Below are 20,660 nucleotides of genomic sequence, written 5' to 3'. Positions count from 1 at the left end.
TGTCCTTTTTTGTAGCCACCCTTTAAGTACTGGAAAGCTGCTCTTTTCCAGGGAGAAAAGACCTAACTCCTTCAGTCTCTCCTTGTGGGACAGCTTCTCCATCACCTTCATGGCCCTCCTTTGGACCCACTCCAGTTTGCCCATCTCTCTTGAATTGTAGAGACCAGAACTGGACACAGTACTCCGGGTGTGGCCTGACAAGCACCGAGTAGGTTGGGATGATCACATCTCTGTCTGCCAGTAACGCCCCTGTAGATGCAGCCCAGGAAGTGATTTGCCTTGGTAGCTGCAGCGGTGCATGGCTGACTCCTGTTCAGCTTGTTGTCCACCAGGACCCCAGCTCCCTGTCAGCAAGGCTGCTCCCCAGCCACGCAGATCCCAGCCTGCTCTGGGTTCTTTGATTGCGTCGTCCATGGCGCAGGATCTTGCGCTTCTCTCTGTATAGCTCTGTACAGTTCTTGCATGCTCTCTCTTCCAGCCTGTCCAGGTCTTTGTAAGATGGTTTTTCTCTTCTGATGCGTCCACCTCGCCACCCAGTTTGGCGTCATCGGCAACGTTGGTGATGGTGCCCTCAATCCCATTGCCCAGATCATTTAGGGAGATGTTGAACAGTGTGAGGCCCAGTACTGATCCCTGGGGGAACCCTGCTTGTGACAGGCTGCCAGCCTGAGTAAAAATCATTGATCACCGCTCCCTGCATATGACCCGTGAGCCAGTCTCTTGCCAATCTCAGACCACCCATCCAGTCCGTATCTTGCCAGTTTGTCCAGGAGAAGGCTGAGGGAAGCAGTATCAAATGCTTTGCTGAAGACCAGGTAAACAATACCCACTGCTCTCCCCATGTTGACAGAAAATGCTGTTTTGTTGTGGAAGGTGATCAGGTGAGTCTGGCATGATTTACCTTTGGTAAGTCCATGCTGGCTTTTCCTAATCAGCTGCTTCATTTGATTTTGCTGAAGCTAGACAATTACCTTGTTTTACAACCTGATGTAGTTACTGCTGTGCTTTACCTGTGGTTCTTAAATGTTCCCTTATCACAGCAGCCTAGAAAACCTGATAATTAGCAAGTTACCAAAAGTACTTTATGAAGTTTTCTTTCTACAGATACATACTTTCCAAGCTGTGTTTTTTTGGTGGATTTTTTTTTTGGGGTGGGGAAGGTGGTGTGGTGGTTTTAGAGGGTTGCCTTTTTTGGTAAGAGGCCTACAGCAACTGCTGTTTTGATAGTTGTTACATAGATTCTTGTCCTTCATAAATAGTTGGAATTCTAGGTCTATTTTGAAGCAGGTTATTATTTGTTCTTAACCATTTAAAAAGGTTTTTTTTTAATATAGGTATTGGAAATAATATGATAAGAAATGTTGATGACCTTCAGTAGACAATACTATGTCTTAAAAACGGATATAAACAGTCTTGTTTTGTGTGGTTTCAGGTCTCAAGTTTGCCCAAATGAGTTTTTGCCAGTTCTGTAATGTAACCTCATGATCACTCACAGCCCACTGTGCTAGGCTTCTGATTTCAGTGTTTTGGGAAGGTGAAAATAGGAAATAATTGCTGACAAATACCTTTCAAGGAAGTTTTTGTGACTTGGTCTAATTTTTTTTTCTTGTTCTCTAACATGACTTTGTTCTTTGAACTACCATCTTGGATACTAAGGCATGATATTACAGATATAATATCAAATACTTTTGGTCAGCTAAACTTTTTGTTTGATTTCTCTGAATTTTTAGAGTCTGGTATTTGACTTGCAGCATCTCTGTTAATAGGCAAGATGATGGTGCCTGCATTCAGTACAAGATAAATAACTGTTCTTGTTCGTGAAATAGTCTCTTCCTGTTTGAAAACAAAGAACAGAGGAAATTTTGAAGATGTGTGAGCTAGGAACATTTGCTAAAAAAGAATATAATTGTTCATGATGTTAAGTATGTTGTCTAGTAAGTAGTACAGTCATGATTTACTGTCTTTGTTCTTGGACTTCCTAAGATAGTGCCAGCTTTTCCTTTTAAAAGATCCGTAGGAAATATTTGAAATGGCAAGAACAAATCCATTGTCATTGGTGCCAAAATGTTCTCACTGAAAATGATGGAAATTGAAGTGCAAGTTGTAAATAATTTCTGTATTATAAAGTTATATGAAGTTTTTAAGGAGCAAGTTTGGCAAATATTATTCTAAAGTAAAGGAAAATTGGAAAAAATACAGAAAATACCAGAATATTGTGTGGAGTGGTCACAGTGCAACTTGTTTATAAACAGGTTTTTGCAGATACCAAGTGATAAACCTTATTTTCTGTAGATGGATGTTCTGCTTTCTTGCCATGTCCCCACTAACTCAGTTCTCACACAAACTCAGTCTGTTCACAGAGGCTGTTAACTCCTGGGTTTCTTGCTGCCCACAGTGCTCCACCACCCCCGTGCTGCTCGGCCCTTTCCCCTCCTCTTCCTCCCTCCTCTCGCCTCATGACTTCCCTGTGCAGTAATTTCAGCTCTGCAGCTTTCTACAGTCCTCCTGGCTCCCTTTCCCAGGCCATAAAACTACTATATCTATTCTCTATTCTTTCCCTCTCCTTTTCTGTTTGCATCCAAAACAGAGCTCCCTTCCCTCCCTCTGCCAGCACACTGCCTGACTTGGCACTTACATGAGCCTTTTAGGTAACTTTTACTCCTCAAAGACTGCTGATTGCACAACAGTAAAGACAACAAGTTATTTTGTTTTAATTTGTTTTGCTACCCCCTTGTTCCTTCCCCAGTAACTTCTTGTCAAATCAGTTTTCACCTCTGTTAGGCTTAGCACAGTTATGGTGTCCGAGGATATAACCTGTTGAGAGAACTGTCAGAAAAAAAATGGATACAAAGCAAATTACTATAACATTGTCAAAATAGGTCTCAGGAGCTACGCATTCTGGAAATGGGTACCCTCAGTCTTTGTGCTAGTGACTGGGATTGTATCGACAGTTGAGAAGCTTGTTGCTCATTTACTTTGCAAATTTGACACGAGGTCCCACACAGATGTTTTGCTCACATACTATTTTGTACAGAGAAATTGAAAGCTACCAGGAAAAGGGCAGGGTTTTGTTTGTTTTTTTTTTTTTTTTTTTTTTTTTATATCTCAAATGACTTGATTTCATAAGGTTTTGATCAGATAACTCTCCTAAATTAAAAACAAACAAACGAAAGCCAACCAACCAACCAACAAAAACCCCAAACAAAAAACCCCAAACCAACAGAACTGTAGGGATTCTTTTGCACGTGCTGTCTTATAGTTGGCAGTGTGTTTTGAATTTTTTAGAAGCCTTCTAAGTTCCCTTGTCATCTTGTCACAACCTCCTTCCTACTTCTCAGTGTATTTTATTCTGAACTGTCCTCAGCAGACTTAAAGCTGCAGTGGTGGGAAGTGGTGTGCTGAGTCCTTTGGTGCCAGCAAGCTTTTAGGTTAGGTCAAATCCTGTCGACTGCAGCCTGAGTAAAAACTATTTCCTCTGGGTGTGCAGGAGCAAAAAAATAACCAATTACAAGTCATTACAAAATAAAACCAACGTTGAAGAGATTGCAAAAATTCATTTCCTCCAAGAAATGTAGTTAGCTGGTCCCTGCTACTGTACATGTTGAGACCTTTTAAGTCTTCTCAAGGTTCCCATAATATTCATTATGATGATTCAGGTGAGAGACACTGGACTTATAAACTACCAGATCTGTGCCAACTTCCAGGTTGAAATGAATTTAATATTAAGGTTTTAAATACATTTATTAACTACAGTGTGATCCCAGCCTAAATTCAATGTTGTTTTTATGATTATTTTTTATAATTTTTTAGATTTAAGTTTTTTTTAAAGTTACTGTAGATTCTTTTTGGGTATTTTTCACTGTCTTACCTGTTTAAATTTATTTAACTATATGTGTATCATCTAACTCCAGATTGAGTCCTGAGGGAAGTAAGCTGTTCATAAATGGAGATTTTTTTTCTTTCTGGATATTAATGTGAACAATTTTATGGCTCTTTTTTTGTTGTTTAAACTAAACTCTGTAACACCACTTCCTCTTAGGTGAATCCTGTGACGAAACTCTCTTTCGTTAGAAAAGGATGGGGAGGAAGGGGACTTTGAAAGATAAAAGTAACCTGAAATATTAATACTAATTTCAGAATATTTTTGTAAACAATGCTTAGTATCTGTAAATGAACTCTAAATTTTACAAAGCTGGTTTCCTGACAGAAAAAAGATATTTAGTGAACAACCTGTTTATAACACTAGCATACGCATACATGTGCCCTGTGATATGCTGCGACTTGGCTTGGTGGATCCCATTTGATCCTGTGGTTTATTGAAATTGTGTTTATACGTACGTACATATTGGAAGAATGGATCTAATTGCTTCCGTAACTATAAAGTGTGATTTGGATTTTATGATATCCTGTCCGTGTCCTCCCCCCAGTAATAGATGCTGTTCCCTCTGGCTGCTCTTTAATTTGAAAATAGCTGCTTTGGAGGGAAGGGCTCTTTTATGCACTTCGGTTTTCCAGCTACGGCTTTTTCAGTTAAGGGTGTGGCTTTTTCTGACATAGTTGTGTTATAACAGGCTGTTGCATAAAAACACTTATCATGGCAAAAAGTCCTTTGACATTACAGCTTATCTTACTTGGGGGCTGTAATACACTCCATCGGAAAGGATCTGCCTGTACTGAAGAGTTGTGTGTGTGAAGGCAGTCTTAATTTTCTCAGGTCTAAATTCCTTGGGCTAAGCAGAGGGTGGTGAAGTTCGGACTTAGATTGGGCCAAGTGAGCTATTATTTTAAGAGAGCGAGCCACGTGTTTGGATCTGCAAACTGTCATTTTTCAACAAAAGTCTGGATGTAGAGGCATTAGGATAGCTAACAGAGCTCAGGAGAGGGGTTGTGGGAAGTGGTGGTGGGCCGTCGAAAGTGCTTTTGGGGTATGAAATGGCAGATGGTGCAGGTTGGAGGTTGTGATGAGGAAGAGAACTTGGAGAGTGTGAGTTAGGGATCTGAAGCTGCCAAAGGAGAGGGGTGGCTCCTTTGCTATAACTTCGCTTGCTTAAAACTTTCTAATACCTTAAAAGGTTTTCCATGTGGATAAAAGCATTATTTCTTCTCGCTGTACCCTGTATTTCTTCCTGGGTGGAGGAAAGGTAATACAAAGAAGTAATGATAATAAAGAGCTGTGTATGTGCTTACTTTAAAGAAAAAAAAAAAAAGCTGACGGACTTTTAAAGTCTAAACCGATTGGCTTAAAATGAAATGCTTTGAACGGTGCAGAGGTGTCTGTGTGTGCTTATTTAGCAACTCAGTGGGTGGAAATCACTGAGCATCTAAAACTTGAGTGTCTTAAGTGCTAACATAGATTTTGATAGTAGTATTCTCTTCTGCAGAGTCAAGGAAAATACTTTCATTTGCTCATTGTGCTCAGCTTTCTCAGTTTGGTGATTTGTTCATTCTGAAATAAGAAACCAGTTGAGTTTTGAAACTTGTTTTCTAATGTAAGAATTAAAGAGGATGAGGTCTGCTAATTCTGAAGTCTTGAAGCAGATGATGTTCTTCACTGCAATTTTAATATAATTGCATTTCAAAATAATTTCTGTAAACTCTGTGTGCATCCACATCTGAGGTGATTTTAGTGAATAAATAGGAAGGTGAATTCCTAATCAGATTAAAATCCACAAACAGGTACAGTTTAAGATGAGTCACTAAGAAAAATCTAGAAATAGTAAGAGACGTATTTCAAAATTTACTAGTTATAACGAAGAAGATTAATCATTACTTAAATAAAGATGCATGCAGTCTTTCCTAATACATAGCAAAAAGAATTGCAATGACTTGATAGTATCAGAGGATTTTAGTGGTACTAATCCTTGCAAAACTGAAGACGCATAATGAAATTGACTGTTTACATCAGAGTTCTCCTTACGGTGTGAACCCCAAATCTAAATTGATATCTTTGAAATTAGTCTGTTTTGCCTTACTGGGACAGGGAACTAGATTCTGCTACTTCATTCTCTTTATCTATTCTTCCAGCTCCAGGGAAAGATCTACTGGCTTTTCTCAGCTCAATTTCTTAGTAAAGTTGCTAAATGTCACGATGGCAAGGGATTTCAAGCTTGTGTATTTTGTGTATAACATAAATAATTGCAGTTTGCTGAATGAGCAAGTCATTCAGAGTTAAATATTTTTATTACAGTTCAGAGAAGTCCAGTTTGTTAGTGACATTTTGTTTAGTCATGTACGATATGCAAAGAAAATCTTTCTGAAAAAGCTTAATTTTAATTTGATATGTCAAATGATCAGGAATCAGGTTTGGGTTGCAAGGTGTTGCAGGGGTGGCTTTATTGAACTGGTTGCTTGGCAGTGGAAGGCTTCAAGAAAATCTTCTGAAAAGGATTTTGGAATGAAGGTATAATATTGTGCCTGGAAAACTGGGATAATGTTACAGAAAGGGATTCTTGTGAGTAAAAGAAGGATGTGTGTATGAGCAATACCAGCTGAGTTTTCAGCCTTTCTAGCAGATACGTGCAATTGCTGATTACAACACGTGAAACTGAAATGAACCCTGGCCAGTGGGTGGGGGTTGTGTGTATGTGCTTTCCAGATTCCAAAAACCACATGCTAATGTGGTAACGTGCATGTTGTTCAATGAACCTAGAATAAATATAGTTGTGAAATGCATGCCTCAGGTTCTAGAGTCAGTATTTCTGAGTTTGTATCCAGAAATGTATTTGCAATCTGAGCATGTTTTGGTGGGGATGAGTCTTCATATTAGTTAACATGCGTAATATCCTACTTTCTGTGATGACTTAAATTCTGATTTATGCAATATTATTTTCATTATGTCTGCTTTAACTTTTTGAGTGTAAAAACCCAAAACAAAACCAATGAGTTGAGACTTCACATGACTTGAACTTCTCTGTCATTGTCTGTGAGAAGGTTTGAAAGACTTGCATGCTTCTGAAAATCAAGCTGTGTAGAGAGCTTAAAGAACTGGAGGTAGTTTAAATGGGAACTCTTGGGTTAGTTTTGTTGCCTGTATATATGTAGCATATTTGACTTTGCATATATGCTAGCCTACTTTTCTAATCTTGTATTTTAAAATCTTTTTTTTCGCCTCTAAAGTATTGCTATCCAATTGCATAAACATAGTTTCTGTTCTTGGGAAGCCATGCTAATTTTAGATGGATTTGAACTGTTAACTCTGAAACAAGAAACACATACGAAGATCTTAATTATTTCCTTGCTTGATTTATTTATTTATCAACTTTGCCTCCTCTTCAAGGTTCCTTAAAACTGTGCTATGAATGGTGATTCTGGTGTGGGGGTGGTGACTTCACCACCTCCAACAACAGCCCCTCATAAAGAGAGGTATTTTGATCGAGTTGATGAAAATAATCCAGATTATTTGAGAGAGAGGAATATGGCGCCTGACCTTCGCCAGGATTTTAACATGATGGAACAGAAGAAGAGAGTCTCCATGATTCTTCAAAGCCCAGTAAGGAATGAAAATGCTTCATCTTTAAAGTGATAAATTTATTATCTCTCTTTTTAATATCCCTATGGAATTGGAGAATTCTCTGTTATCTTGGATCATTTTGATCTTTTTTTCTGGTTGGCCTTTCTTCTAAAGTATCCTAATTTTAGCCTAATTTTCCCTCATGTTATCTGGTTGAATTTTTACTGTCTACTCGTGAAGCAGCTCCTCACTCTTGCTTTCAGAATGCTCTGTGTAATCATCAATACTTTTTTGTATAGTCCATCTAGTCCTAGTCAGACATTTTTTCACTTGTTTATATATTTAGTATTTGTTTAAACATTTAGATCAAGTAACTCTTCTAAGAGTAGCTTATACAAGGCAGGTCTGTCCTGTGCTTAGTTTTTCCTGCATGATTCTGACATACCAAATATTTTATGTATCTCTTTCTGAAAGGGCACAATAATAAACTATGAATGATTGAAATGTAATATTAAAGGTCCTTCCCTCGGGGAGAAGGTGCAGAAGACAAAAATTCTCTCATAACACTTATTCCTTTTGTAATAATTGATGGATAGTTACAAAACTATGATAGATACAAAGCATTTCATGACATGATTTCATTAAGAATAGGGATATAGTGGTATATTTACAGGTTTTCCACAAGAACTCCACCCATTTTATTTAGATTCACTTAACAATTGGAATACTTCTCTTTCAGTACAAATTCCAGTGTTATTGTCAAAAGCAGTAGCTACCAGCAACAGTAAAAAAATAGTTTTCTTCCTTTCAACGTTAAAACAAACAAACAAACAAAAAAACCCCAAAACCAAAATAAAAAGAAAAAAACAACCAGGAAAAAGTAAACAATCCCTTGTTTAAATGTATTTTAAAAATTCAGTGGCTATTCCTTCTTGTGTTCCTGGATGCCTTCTTGGCTCTTGGTTCCCTGTGAGCCACATTGACAACTTTCCTTCTCTTTTCTGGTTCTATTGCTTTTCCTTTCATGTTTTGTGTTGAAGTCTATATACATTCTGCTCCCTCTTCCAGAAATCCGTGTGAGTAGGTTCAATGAGTATTGATGTTACTTGAAGAGAAAATGCTGGAATTGCAATTCACAAAAAATAAGTGACTCGTATCATCGGAGCTCCAGAGAGCAGCATTTTCAAGTAACATTATGCACCCAGTAATTCTGCCCTGAGCTGTTTCTTGGAAGAGGTTTAGGTTGTTTCCATCTTAAGTGCTAAAAAGAAGCTCTGTATGAAAGGTTGAGGTTCATTTAAATGTGCTTTATAATGTGCGATGTCTTCTTGCTAGGCTTTCTGTGAAGAACTGGAATCTATGATTCAGGAACAATTTAAGAAGGGGAAGAACCCAACAGGTTTATTGGCATTACAGCAGATTGCGGATTTCATGACAACCAATGTACCAAATGTCTACCCTGCAGCACCACAAGGTGGAATGGCTGCATTGAACATGAGTGAGTGCACCTTAATTTATAGTAGTTGAATTACTTTTTTTTGAAAGGCTTAAAGTGACAACAGAGTGAATGAAAAGTGCTGTGAAGTTCAAATGCTATCCCGTTCTGCTCACAGGAGCATGGCAAACAAAATGAATTAATTAGTTTCTAATGCCACAGTGATATGCAATGCGACTCGTGTGTATAATTTATATCAAAAGCTATTTCAAGTATGGTATCTTAATTGAAAAGTAAGCATAAGTCAGCATGAGTAAAAAAATTTAAATATTTAAATATTGCTAATGTTTGCTACATGGATTGTCTGCAGGAAAATGAAACGCTCATTAGTAGTCTAGTAACAGCGAAGGTCTTCAGAAATTAATTATTTTTGCCATTGAAATACTGTTTGGAGCTTTCTTCTGTGAAGTGAAGCTATAGACAAGAAACATCAGCAGGCAAAACAAAGACAAAAACCAAATGTGCAAATGCATGTATGTGCAGGTTTTGTGTTCAGATAATATAAATCCTTGCCTGTGCTCCAAAGCAAATTTGTGGTTTAGACTGTAGAACGGTCTGGTTCTGCTTTATCACAGTTACTTTTAAACACATTTCTAATTGCACTCTAACCAGAACTACAGTATTTGTAATTATTTACCATAACCCTTTTCTCTCGAGCTTGTGTGCTTAAATGAACTTGTGTGCATCTTTTTAGGTACATAATTCTCTTTTTTCAGAAATGCCAAATCATGTATCTTGAAAAGGGGGATATTTACAGTTACATTTTTATGTTAACAATGAAGTTGTATTTTACAGGCAATCATTAGTTTGAGAGGAAAAAACATATTGTGCTAAGGAATGCACTGTCACTTTAGCACTAATGAATATTAAGGAGGGAAATGAGTGCTGAGGCTACTGAAGATAAATGACCTTGTCCGAGACTGTCATTATATTTGTGTAATATAAATTATGACATTATAGTAACTAAAGTTTGCTATCCATTCCTTAGGTTGATGTGTTGATATGAACTAGTAAGAACAACCACTATAAAGCAGTACATGTTAGGTTTTAACTGATGAGGAACACAACCCTCCTTGTGCTTTTTTACCCCTTATCCTTTTCAGGTCTTGGCATGGTGACACCAGTGAATGATCTGAGAGGATCAGATTCCATTGCTTATGAAAAGGGGGAGAAGTTGTTACGATGTAAATTGGCAGCTTTCTACAGATTAGCAGATCTGTTTGGCTGGTCTCAGCTTATTTACAATCATATAACAGTGAGTATTGAATCAACAGATAACCAATTGTTTTAACATACAAGAGAATTTCTTTCCTCCTCCAATTGTCATTTTCTCTTTGTGTGGAAGAGGAGCAAAGTGGTACTGAAAGCAGTATAATAGTGAAGAGATTTGTCATTGCTTCTCAAGAATAAGAACTGGAACAGCTTGGAGGTCAGCTACCATAGCCTGAATGGAGTCTTAAAAGAGTGTGCATGAAAGTTTTTATGATGAAGTTAAGATTCCTGAAAGACTCATTTTATGTATAATAATTGTACAGAATAATTGTCTGTATTATTTTGCAAGGTCATGTCTTAGTTTTCTTGCTGAGTACTAAAATACTTCAGTCATTCAGTTGAATTTTCTAATTCAAGGTACTAACCTTTTCTGAGAAAGAAGCCATAGTATTTCTGAACATGCACAAACTACTTAGCTTAATGCAGTGTGCCAACAGCTTTCCTTGTGACTGAGTAATTGCTGGCATCCACAAAAATTATTACAAGGAGGTCAAATCAAGGAGGTTTTATATGCTGGAAGAATGATCACCATGAGTCTCATGAGTAAGTCACAGCTGTGGTGTGCAACCCAGTCAATTGTTTTCCTAACAGAGCTGAATTGTTTTTTTTCTACATAGTGGAGTTTGTCCTTCATATATTTTCAGATCTTCCTGTTGCAGTCTGAATGAGATGCAGTAATTTTATTATTTCTTCTTTTTGAGATTAAGGTATATTATTTGTGAACCAACAAAGAAGATAAATGATATGGGTAGACAATGGGATCAAGGCAATGTTTGTTAGATCATTTGGTTCCTTTAGTAAGGGAACATATCCAGCATCATGGTTCTTGTAAACAACTCTGTGCTGCCCCCTGCTTTTTTTCATGACAGGAGAACTGATTTTTGTAGAAGGGGCATTAGTAAAAGGATTGCTAGGCAAGCAGGTTTGGAGATGGCTTTCTAGTGTAAAGTTCAGCCCTGGGAATGTTGAAGTGTTTAGATAAAAAGGTAAATGTAATGAAGAGTGCGTGCCTAGGGAAGCGGTTAAGGCAAGGGCATGTGTTTAGGGTAGAATGCATCAAGTATACTTTTGTTTGGTGGCAGGGAGCACAAGAAGATTAGATAATGGTGATAGCAGTTCACGTGGAAGCCTGTCAAAGCACTTGGATTATGAGATTCTGAAAGTATTTTAGGCAGGTTTGAAGGGCAAAGTGGTACTGGAAAGCTCTTGGTTAATGGTTTGTTGCTGGCAATCACAAAGTCATAGTTCACCCGTCTCTTACAAACTTCCCCAGTGAATAGGATTCTGGAAGATGACTAATAAATATACTTTACCTTCAGAAGCAGATATAGAACAAGGTTGTTATATTTATAAAATAGTCTTGTCTTTGTTCTGTATACCCATACATTAAGTAATAGTGTGGTAGTAAGGTACTCCGCTGGAATGTGGCGAATGCCTACCACTTCACGCAGAGCTGGAGCTTGACTTCAGGTTTTCAGTATTTTTGTGAGTGGATGCTATAATTACTAGATGGTTGCATTCAAGTTAAAAGCTCCTAGTGCACTTAAGTGAGAGAAAAGATGCAACAGACTTTTGTGAGGGACATAAGCCTGTGTGTTAGAGGAGAAAGGAACTGTGAGGATATGAGAGCATGCCAGTCTGGGTGTATCAAGGAATTTGGTGGAGTATCATTGCTTTTCTGGACCCTTATCAGTCACTGACAACTGCTGTGTGTGGAGTTGTTCAGTCTGGTGTAGTCCTGATGCAGAAGCAGAATTACAGGGCATCAAGAGCTTTCATGTCAAGTACAATAATGTAGAGTAAACTTGGGTGTCTCCAGGGTTAGGCACAATTTGAGATTAGAGGTTTACAGAAGGTACACATCATTCACCAAGTCTTGGTTTGCTTTGAGGGCATGAGCTGTTTATTGGATGTAATCCTAAAGTAAGGTGGTTTGTGAGTCTTGCTGCTTGTTTATCTTATGTTTGAGCTTTCAGAAGCCCCCAAGCTTTTGGGTAATTTTGAATAATACCTGTTCTTTGTCTTGCATAAATCAGTAAAAGATATTCTAGATCATTTACACTTCTGTAATGGAGAACTGTTCTGGTGACTCATAGTTCAAGTTAACCTGTACTTGACTGGTGCAGTTTAAGTCTCTTATGCTATAGCATGTTACTACCTGGCTGTAAAGGAAGCTGAATTTGTACTAGAAGCTTTTGGATGACTGATCAACTACTTACTTTAGAAGCTTTTTCTCCCTGCGGTAGAACTGTGTCAAAGCAAAGTATATATGTAATGTTGCAAGTAGTGGAAGACATGAGGCAGCATGAAGTAGCTGGATCTCAGGGAAATGGAAAACTCATAAATAAATAAATAAAATGTTAAAAGCAAGAAAAAACCCCAAAACACCAAAAAGAAACAAACACAAAAACTGGGTAGACTAATAGCAAAATAGGGAGTTGTCTCATGTGTCTAATAAAACATTTGAAGCATTTAATTCTTCATTGAGAGACACCTAAACTACCTAGCTGTCCTGTACTTTTCACTGCATAGACTTTAAACAGATGCATCCCAATATGTGAGTGGTTTGAAGTCAGAGTTATTTTTGTATTATAAACTCCTGATCGTGTGAATTGGACAAAAGAGCAGAAACATAAGTGGGGATACTTTGTGGAAAACCTACAAGTGTGCTGTACTGCTCACAGGTGCGTCACAGGGCACCAGCATCTGTGATGAAACCCTTCTCAGTATCAAGGTGTGTTAGATCTGTGGGCCAAATTCTTACGTTTTTTCACACACTTCAATTTGATACGTTCTGTTTTACTAGGGTAGACATACAGTTGGAATATAAACTTACTATTTTTTTTAAAAGTGACTTTTTCTTCACCACTTCTCTCAGTATCATTCCTTTTATCCACAGTAGTCTAGTTGTCATTATGACAGGATCTAAGGATTTATTCCTTCCACCGTTCTGAAGGACTCTGGCATCTGGTTTTGTTCAACATGAGTTCATTAACTGTGCTGTATGTTGATCATCTGTTGTAGCATACATGACAGTCATAATGCATTTGTCATAGGCATAGTTGCCCATTCCATGCTCAGGAAGTGAAAGTAACTTCCATGGTTTTGGGCCTTCTTGCATGCTCTAATAAAATATTCTTAATGACTTCTACTCTTGTTCATCCTTAGGCCAGAGTAAATTCTGAGCAGGAGCACTTCCTCATTGTACCTTTTGGACTTCTCTATAGTGAAGTCACTGCATCTAGTCTGGTAAGCAATTACTGTTTTTCACAGCTCTTGAATATGAATAGCTGAATCTGCTCGGTATATCTGTCACTGTTTCAGTTCTGTCCTAGAGAATATTTTACTCTGTGTTACATGTTTAGAATAGTTTTATTGAATGTAGTTGGGTTTGGTACAGCTGAGGTTATCTCTGAGAGAGGTTTCTTTGCACGTGTTCACCACCAGGTGTCCTCCAGTTGATCTAGCTGTAGAGGGGAGCCAGGTCATTTGGATAGCTAATCATGTTGTGCCCTTGAAAGCTGCTGGATGTAGTCAGCCTTGTTGAGGGCAACAGTACGTGTTTCAGACATAAATGATGCAAACCAATTACAATTTCAAGACATTGTGTCAGATGCCTGATTTAGTTGCCATCCTTTAATGATGTAAGTAGCTGAGGGTGTAGATAAATTATGTTTTTGAGATTTAATGGTTGCAACTGAACACACAACTCCCTCAATTAAGCTAGTGGGAAGCATTTTGTAAGCATTTATCTTCAGTCTAGTCTATGCTGCTGCTGAAGGTGACTTGAGTTAATGTGGTTGACTCTTGCATTGAAATAAAATAGAAACTTCCACACTGTTCTTTCCTCCTGGCTACTGTAAGGTAAGGCAGCAGAGAGGTGAGGTAAGTATGTGCAGAGTAGTAACATTTCAAACTTGTGTTGTTCTTGACACCTTAAGGTCCCAATAGTCCCCCACAGCTATCTGTAAAGTTGGGTCCTTCATACACAACTCCACCATAACCATCTGTAAAAATTTTAATTGAAAAAGCTACAGGAAAAGGAATGGTGAAAACAGAGACCTGCCATTTTATGTTACTACAAGATATTTAAAAGAGGGCAAGGGCCATGCTATGGGGGTGTTTTATGTGGTTTGGGTGTGTTTGTGGTTTTTTTTAAGGTGTTCTGCTTTTATCTCTATATCATGAATGTGAGTACCTTGAGAATGAAGGTTGCGTGAAGGTAGCAAAATGTGCACACACACATGCAGTAGAGAGCATGTTCATACAGAAAATAGCTAGCAGCAGGATTTAACAAGAAGATAGGCTACAGTGATCAGGCACGTTGCTTAGCCAGATGAGCGTGCTGACTAGCAGCCTGCTTGCACGACTGGCCCTTTATTGCCCCTTTTTCTCTGTTCCTCCCATGCTTGTTCTTCCTTCTCCACTTTGAAACTCCATTTTCTCTGGTCTTGCTCTCTCCCAAATAAACCACCCATGCATAATTAATTTTATCCTTTTATTCCAGTTTTGCTACATCCATATCCAAATTTGGTATTTATATTATTATTACCTGGGCAATCTCAGCCTTAGATGGTATCAGTGGTATGGTCACCTAGGTGCCAGCCTTTCAAGAACCTACTCCCCAAAAGGTTCCAATACTCCTCTTCAGGTACCTGCAAAGTTTGCAAGTTTCTTATGTAACTCCACCATAACTCTCTCTGAAATGCAGCCATTTGTCACAGCACTGTCTGTAACTTTTGTCAGCTTCTTGCCCTGTTACTGGTGACATGTAGCAATTTCTTGTCATACACAGTAGTTCCTGATGTCCTCTTCAGTTAGCTTAGTCTCAAGCTGAGGCCCTCGTCACCAACATACAGCCTTATAAGTGTACATTTTGATACTTGTTAAAATAAAATACCAGAAGAAATATTATTTTAGAGCTTCAGTGGTAGGCACTGAATTAAATCAGATTTCTGGCAGTCTTGATTGATTTATGAAACTAATTTGTTTTGTTCCCAGGTTAAAATCAATATTCAGGGAGACGTAGTTGATCGTGGAAGTACTAACTTGGGAGTAAACCAGGCTGGTTTTACTTTGCACTCTGCAATTTATGCAGCTCGACCTGATGTTAAATGCATTGTTCATATTCATACACCAGCAGGGGCGGCGGTAAGCACATTTTTTAGTTTGTCATCTGTCCTGTTCCCCCCACCCACCCAACTGGAAAATAGGTGGATCCCCTTAATTATAGATATGCTTCCTTCTTGAAGGGAACAAAGCCTTTAAATCTGCCTTCAAAGATGTGGTTCTGTTGAATCAGTGAGATCCTCATTATATGTTTGTTACATAAGTGGTCAGACAGTAAATTGAGATTTATAACTGGGAAATATATCTTTCATATTTGTGTGTCCTTCACCACATATGCTTTAGCATATTTTGTTGGTTTTGTAAACCACAATTTATCAAGGTTTTCTTAAATATTTGAAACTTTTCCAATACCTCTCATTAGAGCAACTGGTTATGAGTCAGTTTTACCCCTTTGGAATTTTTTTGAGAGTCACTTGGTGACCCTATTTCAAAGTTCACATTCTGGTTTGTTACTTTTTATTTTTTTTAATTAACAGCAGTGATACAACCATTTTAAGGATAAATGATCAGATTCCTAAAATTGAATTATAGAGTAGTCTTCAAAAATATTTGTTAACTTAACATCCAGTGCTGCGGAATTACCTGTGTCAGTTTGTCACTAAATTTATTTTGGAGGTAGGGGGGAAATCACTGGGTGGAGTGAAAGGAATGAAGGATGCAGTTCATTTGGGTTGGGGTTTTTTTTGGGGGGGTGGTGGGTGAGGAGATGTTGAGTCTTTTCATATTGGTGTTGATGTCACATAAAAGCAGCCATACTGAGTCAGACCCAAGATCAATGTGACTCTTGTATCTGATCCAAAAGCTGCGAAAAATAAAGGCTTTTTAGAGATGGGAGTACAAGACCGCTATGTATGTGCCTGTATACAGACTCATACATATAAAAGTTTTTTTCGTTATCGTTTTTATCATTATGGTATTTTCAATTTTTTCCACTTTTTCTGTTGCAAAAAATAAAGTTAGGTTTTTTAATATTTCTCAGGTTTCTGCAATGAAGTGTGGTCTCTTGCCAATTTCACCTGAAGCACTTTCTCTAGGGGAAGTAGCTTATCATGACTACCATGGTATTTTAGTGGATGATGAAGAAAAGGTGGTTATTCAGAAAAACTTGGGGCCTAAAAGCAAGGTCAGTATTTGCATCTGGAATTAAAGAAAAGTATGTGTGTGGGGGTGGGGGAGGTATGTTCTAATCACCTTACTGCTGTTTAACATTCTTTGCAATGTCTCTCTAGGTCCTTATTCTCAGAAACCATGGCTTAGTATCAGTTGGAGAGACTGTTGAGGAGGCTTTCTACTATATTCATAATCTAGTGCTTGCCTGTGAGATTCAAGTAAGAATTTCAGTATGTTATGTAATAATACAGTCTACTATATTAATCTTCAAACAGATTAATAGTTGCACAGTTTACTGGTTAAACTCTTGATCTAAAGTAACGTGGTGATCTGTGAAATGGTCATGTTATATGAGGACATCCAAAACATTAGTTTAACCAGCAATATTCAAGTACTGTATTGGAACAATTGATTTGATATATGTGCTGCCTCTTAAAACAGAGCTACTTTCAAAGCCTTAAGACAACTTTTATACAAGTATGTAAAATTATTTACCTTTAAAATGAAGTATATTTCTTCTGTTCGCTGATGTCAATTTTTGGTTGGGGTTTTTTTTTTGTGTTTTTTTTGTTTGGTTTGGGTTTCTTTTTTTTGTTTCGGTTTGGGTTTTTTTGGTTCCTTCCCCCAAGAAACTAAAAGATTACTTTATTGTTTTCAAGGTACGTACCCTGGCCAGTGCAGGTGGACCTGACAATTTAGTGCTTTTAGATCCTGGAAAGTATAAAGCCAAGTCTCGTTCCCCTGAGTCTCCAGTAGGCGAGGGTACTGTATCCCATCCAAAATGGCAGATTGGTGAACAGGAATTTGAAGCTCTTATGCGAATGCTCGATAATCTGGTAAGGCAGGCATTTTTGTCTAGTTGTTTCATTTGATTATGTATAAAATACTTTAAAAGCTGCAGTAAGGGACATCAGTGAAGAATGGGCTGCATGTGGTTGGGATAGTTTATACAGCCTGCAGCCTGTTCTTTCCAAAGATTATGGGTCCTCAGAGGAGGAGACAGCATGAAAAGCATCATAGACTTCTTCGTGCCCTTTGTGAAGATAGCAGATTTACTTCTGTGTTCATAATCTGATAGTTGTCAGAGAGATCAGAGGGGATCCTTGTGTGATTTGGCACTTACAAATGGGAGTACTGTGGTGTTTGCTATTCCTTAGTCTGTCTTCTCCTCTCTTCCCATCCCCTCCCAAAATGTGTAAAGCAGTGTTAATGTTTTGTCAGGTGCAGGGTACAGCATGATTTGACTTTATAAGACACTAATAGAACCTAGAAGAGATCAAACAACAGACTACAAATAAATAAAGTCTGCAGATAAAATGGTTTCATTAAAATCCTGTCTGTAATGAATGACCAGCTACCAACATTTGCCATCCAGCTTTAATGAGAAAGATGATACCTTTCCTGTCAGAAGGCTCCAAGTGGTGACTGTACACGGTGGTAATGAACATATTAAAAAAAAAAAATCTGTAATAATCAGACATAGTCTCCTGATTTGTGATGTAATGAATCTTTTTCCTTTGTAGACTTAACTGTGGTCTTCATGGTCATGTGATGCATGTGACCCTGACAGGATCCACACTGATATCTTAAAACACTGTCTACCACATCTACTATGTAATAAGTAACTAGGTTTTTTTCCCCTTAGGTCAGTGTCCTATCTGTAGTATGGGAAAAAAATATCAGCTAATTAATTAGTAATTTGAATACCTAGTATTTTCATATCAGACAAAGTGATCAGCTATTACCTTAGGTTGATAAAAAAAATTCTCATTGATTTTAGTGAGCAGTAATGAGACTAATGTAGTTGGCTACAGACAGTAGACTCCCTATATCACTGACTGGCACCTTTGGTAGATTCAGTTGGATTTCATTTCTCTAGGAAGTATGAGTTTTACATTTCTTAGTGCAAACAGGAAGGAGGATTACAAAGGAAATGGCATTGTACATGCTAGGAATGTAGGAATAGAAATGAGCTTTCAGTCATCCAGTACAGGCCCTTACTATTACACATGGCCACATGTTATATTGGGTCGTTCGCTACATTAGGTGGTGGATAATTATTCAAGATGCACTACTTTGATCATTGAAAGCATCTTGGCTGCTGCTCCAGTGCTTAATGGGCTGAAGTTTCTTTACAACTAGCTTTATAAAGAAATTGAGTGATTTGGAAGGTAAGCTGTTCACACTGTTTTGCTTTGAGCCACTTTGAAAATAGTTTGCTAGTGAAAACTGCTTAGAGAAACTGTTAAATGTTTTTTTTGTATGTTAAATGCTGAGCAAAGTATGGAAGAAAGCAGGGGAAAACATGGCTGGTGTATTAGGGAAGGTAAAAAGGGAAATAAAATATAGATGCAGGAAAGAAAAGAACAGAAAGAAGATCAGGGAGAGGAGAGAATATGGGCATAAAAGTAGCATTTTTGAAGCCTTCCTTCGTATACAATATGTTGAATTCCAGATGTTAGAATACAGAAGAGATCTTATTTGCCTTACATTTTGTATCATACAGGTGCTTCTTTATGTCCTTGTTTTAGATTGTGTGAAACAGTAAATGTATTTGATTTTTAGTAAAAAAAAAAAGTGTAAAGGAGTAGCTGGAAATATGGTTCAAAGAAAAGTCAAGATTCTGCATTGGGACTTAAATCCAACTCCAGAGACTTGAGACTTGAACTGTTACTTGAGAATTTAGTGAGAAATACCAGGAACCACCAATATACTACCTCTCCCCAGTCCCAGCCCAGCTTCTGAGGAAGTGTACACGTAGGCAATTACCACAAAGTACATGTACTTTAAATGCACCCCGAATTCAAACTTAGCTTGCCTTGTGCAGTTTAATCATATACTATTGTCCCTAGGAAGAACTGTCAAAAAGAGAGGGCAGGACTGATATTTTAGTGATAGCAATTGGTTAAATTGTACACTTTCATTTATGTAGTTACAACAATCAGCCTTCATCATTTTGAATGTTAGAGTCAAAATCCATCCTGAAGTATAACTTTTAAAACTACAGTTCAGAAATTTCCTGAAGAAAGTACCTTCTTAAAACTTTTACAGTGCATAAATTTATGATTATACCTTCTGTGCCAATGTGATAGAGCACGAAATTAGGTTCCCCAGTAGCTTGCTATAGCACAGTGAATTCATTAAATGCAGGCTGGCAACTAACTGTTCACTTACTAATCATATAACACCTGTTTGAATACGTATTTTCTTCCTGAAGGGAACCAAAATTTTCATGCTGGAGCCCCCCCTTTTAAAATGCAGGCATTGAGAGGAGAGTAACTTGATGACAGTTATGGTACTATGTTGTTTTTAGAAGCAGCCCTGGAATATTTGGCTGGTAAACTTGTCCAGCCGAAAATTATTGAGAGTTTGTTTTTTTTGTTTTTGCTTGGTTTTTGCTTGGTTTTTTGTTTTAATCTGCCAAACCCATAATTACACAAGTGGTAATTTTTTCACTTCAGTGCGAGAAGTGGCATAGCACTGTTCTTGATGAACTTCATGATGACCTCAGTGGCTTTTTGCAGGACTACTGTAAATTCTTGATAAAACTTTGTATAAAAGTTTTTGAAGTTTGATCTACCAAAAATGGTGACTCACTTAAATTAGTGGTTCAGAAGTTTATTAGATTGGAAAGGATGCTAATGTAGCCTCATTGCTGTGTGTCATCCACCTTTGACGTGGCTTTGTCCACCACAACTGGTGAACAGCAGGTAAAGAAAAGGCTGTATTGTAGAACTGTTTTCACAATTAACGGCATTGATCAAACCAAAATTCAGTCATCTGTTGAAAAACTTGGAGATGTAGAAGACTCATTCTGCTGCTCTGCTTTTTCAGGGTTACAGAACTGGCTATCCGTATCGATGCCCTGCTCTGAGAGAGAAATCTAAAAAGTACAGCGATGTTGAGATTCCAGCTAGTGTCACAGGTTACTCCTTTACTAGTGATGGCGAATCAGGCACTTGCTCCCCCCTCAGACACAGTTTTCAGAAACAGCAGCGAGAGAAGACAAGGTGGCTGAACTCTGGCCGAGGGGATGATGCTTCTGAAGAAGGGCAGAATGGCAGCAGTCCCAAGTCGAAGACTAAGGTGTGGACGAACATTACACACGATCACGTGAAACCCTTGCTGCAGTCTCTCTCGTCCGGTGTCTGCGTGCCAAGCTGTATTACCAACTGCTTGGTCTGTGCCTACCTTACTGTTCAT

General features: G+C 38.1%; 1 protein-coding gene across 22 annotated transcripts in view; it reads left to right on the top strand.

The window, feature by feature from the left end:
- Nucleotides 1-20,660, top strand: part of ADD1 (adducin 1) — a 64,437-nt gene that overhangs the window by 23,119 nt on the left and 20,658 nt on the right. For 12 of the 22 annotated variants that reach the window (XR_012660420.1, XR_012660421.1, XM_075091989.1 and 9 more), the window contains exons 2-10: nucleotides 7,277-7,489; nucleotides 8,786-8,948; nucleotides 10,049-10,200; nucleotides 13,386-13,466; nucleotides 15,219-15,368; nucleotides 16,327-16,470; nucleotides 16,577-16,675; nucleotides 17,117-17,293; nucleotides 20,292-20,636. Coding sequence is in view for 19 of the 22 variants with exons in the window: in XM_075091989.1 (XP_074948090.1) it covers nucleotides 7,295-7,489; nucleotides 8,786-8,948; nucleotides 10,049-10,200; nucleotides 13,386-13,466; nucleotides 15,219-15,368; nucleotides 16,327-16,470; nucleotides 16,577-16,675; nucleotides 17,117-17,293; nucleotides 20,292-20,636 (1,506 nt within the window). In the remaining 3 variants the exon portion in view is untranslated. The remainder of the gene's footprint in view (nucleotides 1-7,276; nucleotides 7,490-8,785; nucleotides 8,949-10,048; nucleotides 10,201-13,385; nucleotides 13,467-15,218; nucleotides 15,369-16,326; nucleotides 16,471-16,576; nucleotides 16,676-17,116; nucleotides 17,294-20,291; nucleotides 20,637-20,660) is intronic. The other 10 variants (XR_012660422.1, XM_075091999.1, XM_075091998.1 and 7 more) reach the window with 1 other exon arrangement.

Source organism: Phalacrocorax aristotelis, chromosome 4 (genome assembly GCF_949628215.1).
Source record: "Phalacrocorax aristotelis chromosome 4, bGulAri2.1, whole genome shotgun sequence".
NCBI classification, from domain to species: Eukaryota; Metazoa; Chordata; class Aves; order Suliformes; family Phalacrocoracidae; genus Phalacrocorax; species Phalacrocorax aristotelis.
This window is presented reverse-complemented; position numbering and strand designations above follow the sequence as displayed.